At 54.2% G+C, this 2,158-nt stretch overlaps 1 protein-coding gene across 1 annotated transcript; it reads right to left on the bottom strand.

Moving 5' to 3' along the window:
* Positions 1–898: 898 nt before the first annotated feature.
* On the bottom strand, positions 899–1,792 carry EIF1AD (eukaryotic translation initiation factor 1A domain containing; the record flags this gene model as incomplete). Its single annotated transcript, XM_039711239.1, has 3 exons — positions 899–1,050; positions 1,221–1,244; positions 1,669–1,792. Coding segments are annotated over 3 exons (300 nt in total), but the record flags the coding sequence as incomplete, so codon positions are not given.
* Positions 1,793–2,158: the final 366 nt, after the last annotated feature.

Here is a 2,158-nt window from a genome sequence, read left to right as displayed (position 1 = left end):
TTTAGGGTATTTCTGGGGTTATTATGGGGGATTTTGGGGTGTTTTGGGCTATTTAGGGTTTTTTGGGGGGTATTTTCAGGGTGCTTTGGCGTATTTTGGGGTTTTGGGGCGGCACTTCTGGGTATTTTTTGGTGTTTAGGTGTTTTGTGGGGGCACTTTTGTATTTTGGGGTATTTTTGGGTTTTGGGGGGTGCTTTGGGGGATTTTTGGGTGTTTAGATGATTTTCTTTTGTTATTTCGAGGTTTGGGGGTATTTTTAGGTATTTGGGGGTATTTTTTGGGGTGTTTTGGGGGTATTTTGGAGTAATTTGGGGGTGTATTTTGGGGTAATTTGGGGTTTGGGAGAGTATTTTAGAGTTTGGGGGGGTTTGAGGGTAATTTTGGGCTATTTTTGGTTTTTTTAGGGTTTTGGGGTGGTATTTGGGGGTATTTTCGTGTTTCGGGGAGGGTATTTTGGGGTATTTTAGGTGTTTTGGGGATATGTTTTGGTATTTTGGGGTACTTTGGGGTTTGGGGGGTATTTTGGGCTGTGTTAGGGTTTTGGGGGGGTATTTTGGAGGTATTTTCGGGTTGGGGGTGTACTTCGGGGGTATTTCGGGGTTTTTTGGGTTTTGGGGTGGTATTTTGGGATATTTTGGGGTATTTTGGGGATATTTGGGGGTGTTTTGGGTGGTATTTTGGGGGTATTTTCAGGTTTGGGGGGGTATTTTGGGATATGTTGGGGATATTTTGGGGTATTTTGGGGTATTTTAGGTGTTTTGGAGGTATGCTTTGGTATTGGGGGGGTATTTTCAGGTTTGGGGTGGTATTTTTGGGATATTTGGGGTATTTTGGGGATATTTTGGGGTATTTTTGGGATATTTGGGGTATTTTGGGGATATTTTGGGGTATTTTTGGGATATTTGGGGTATTTTTGGGATATTTTGGGGTGTTTTTGGGGTATTTTTGGGGTGTTTGGGCCGTACCAGAGCCCCTGGCGCTGCAGCGAGCGCACGTGGGGCGGGAGCAGCACCAGGGAAATCTCAGCCTTGACCTTGGAGCCCTCCAGGAACACTGAAATCACCTGGGGGGACATCGGGGACACTCAGGGGACAACAGGGACACTGAGGGGACATTGGGGACACTGAAATCCCCTGGGGGGACATTGGGGACAATGAGGGGACAATGGGGACACTGAGGGGACACCGAGGGGACATTGAGTGACATTGGGGACACCGGGATGGGATCGACCAGCAGGAAATCACCTGGGGGGACACTGGGGACACTGAGGGGACAACGGGGACACTGAGAGACACAGGCAGGGGGTGGCAGGGCCAGGGTGACAGTGACACAGTGACAGGGTGACATTGGGGTGGCAGTGTCACCTCTCTTGATCCAGATGTGTCTCCGGAAGCGTGGTGGCAGTGACAGGGTGACAGTGACACAGTGACAATGACAGGGTGACACAGGGACACAGTGACAGTGACACAGTGACAGTGACACAGGGCAGTGACACAGAGCAGTGACACAGGGCAGTGACACAGGGACATTGGGGTGGCAGTGTCCGCGGGGGCAGTGACAGGGTGACAATGACACAGTGACAATGACACAGTGACAGTGACACAGTGACAGTGACACAGGGCAGTGACACAGGGCAGTGACACAGGGACATTGGGGTGGCAGTGTCACCTCTCTTGATCCAGATGTGTCTCCGGAAGCGCGGGGGCATGCTGGCCAGGAACCGCGTCCCCTCGGCCGTCTCCACCTCGTGCAGGTTGTTCCCCGGTGTCCCCAGCACCTGGGACAGGCCGGGTCACCGTCCCCCCCTGTCCCCCCAGAGCTGGGGACACCCCCAGGGCCTGTCCCCCTGTCCCCTTGTCACCCCTGTCCCCGTGTCCGGCCGTCCCTTGTGTCCCCCTGTGCACCTGGGACAGGCCGGGTCACCGTCCCCCCCCGTCCCCCCAGAGCTGGGGACACCCCCAGGGCCACCTGAGTGTCCCCTTGTCACCCCTGTCCCCGTGTCCGGCCGTCCCTTCCGTGTCCCCCTGTCCCACAGCTTTGTCCCCGTGTCCCCACAATGTCCCCAATGTCCCAATGTCCCAAATGTCCCCAACACCTCAATGTCCCCAGTGTCCCCCACATCCCCCTGATGTCCCCAATCCCCTCGCTGTCCCCAATG

This window comes from Passer montanus, unplaced genomic scaffold, assembly GCF_014805655.1.
Source record: "Passer montanus isolate IOZ18808 unplaced genomic scaffold, ASM1480565v1 scaffold2432, whole genome shotgun sequence".
In the NCBI taxonomy this organism is placed as follows: domain Eukaryota; kingdom Metazoa; phylum Chordata; class Aves; order Passeriformes; family Passeridae; genus Passer; species Passer montanus.
This window is presented reverse-complemented; position numbering and strand designations above follow the sequence as displayed.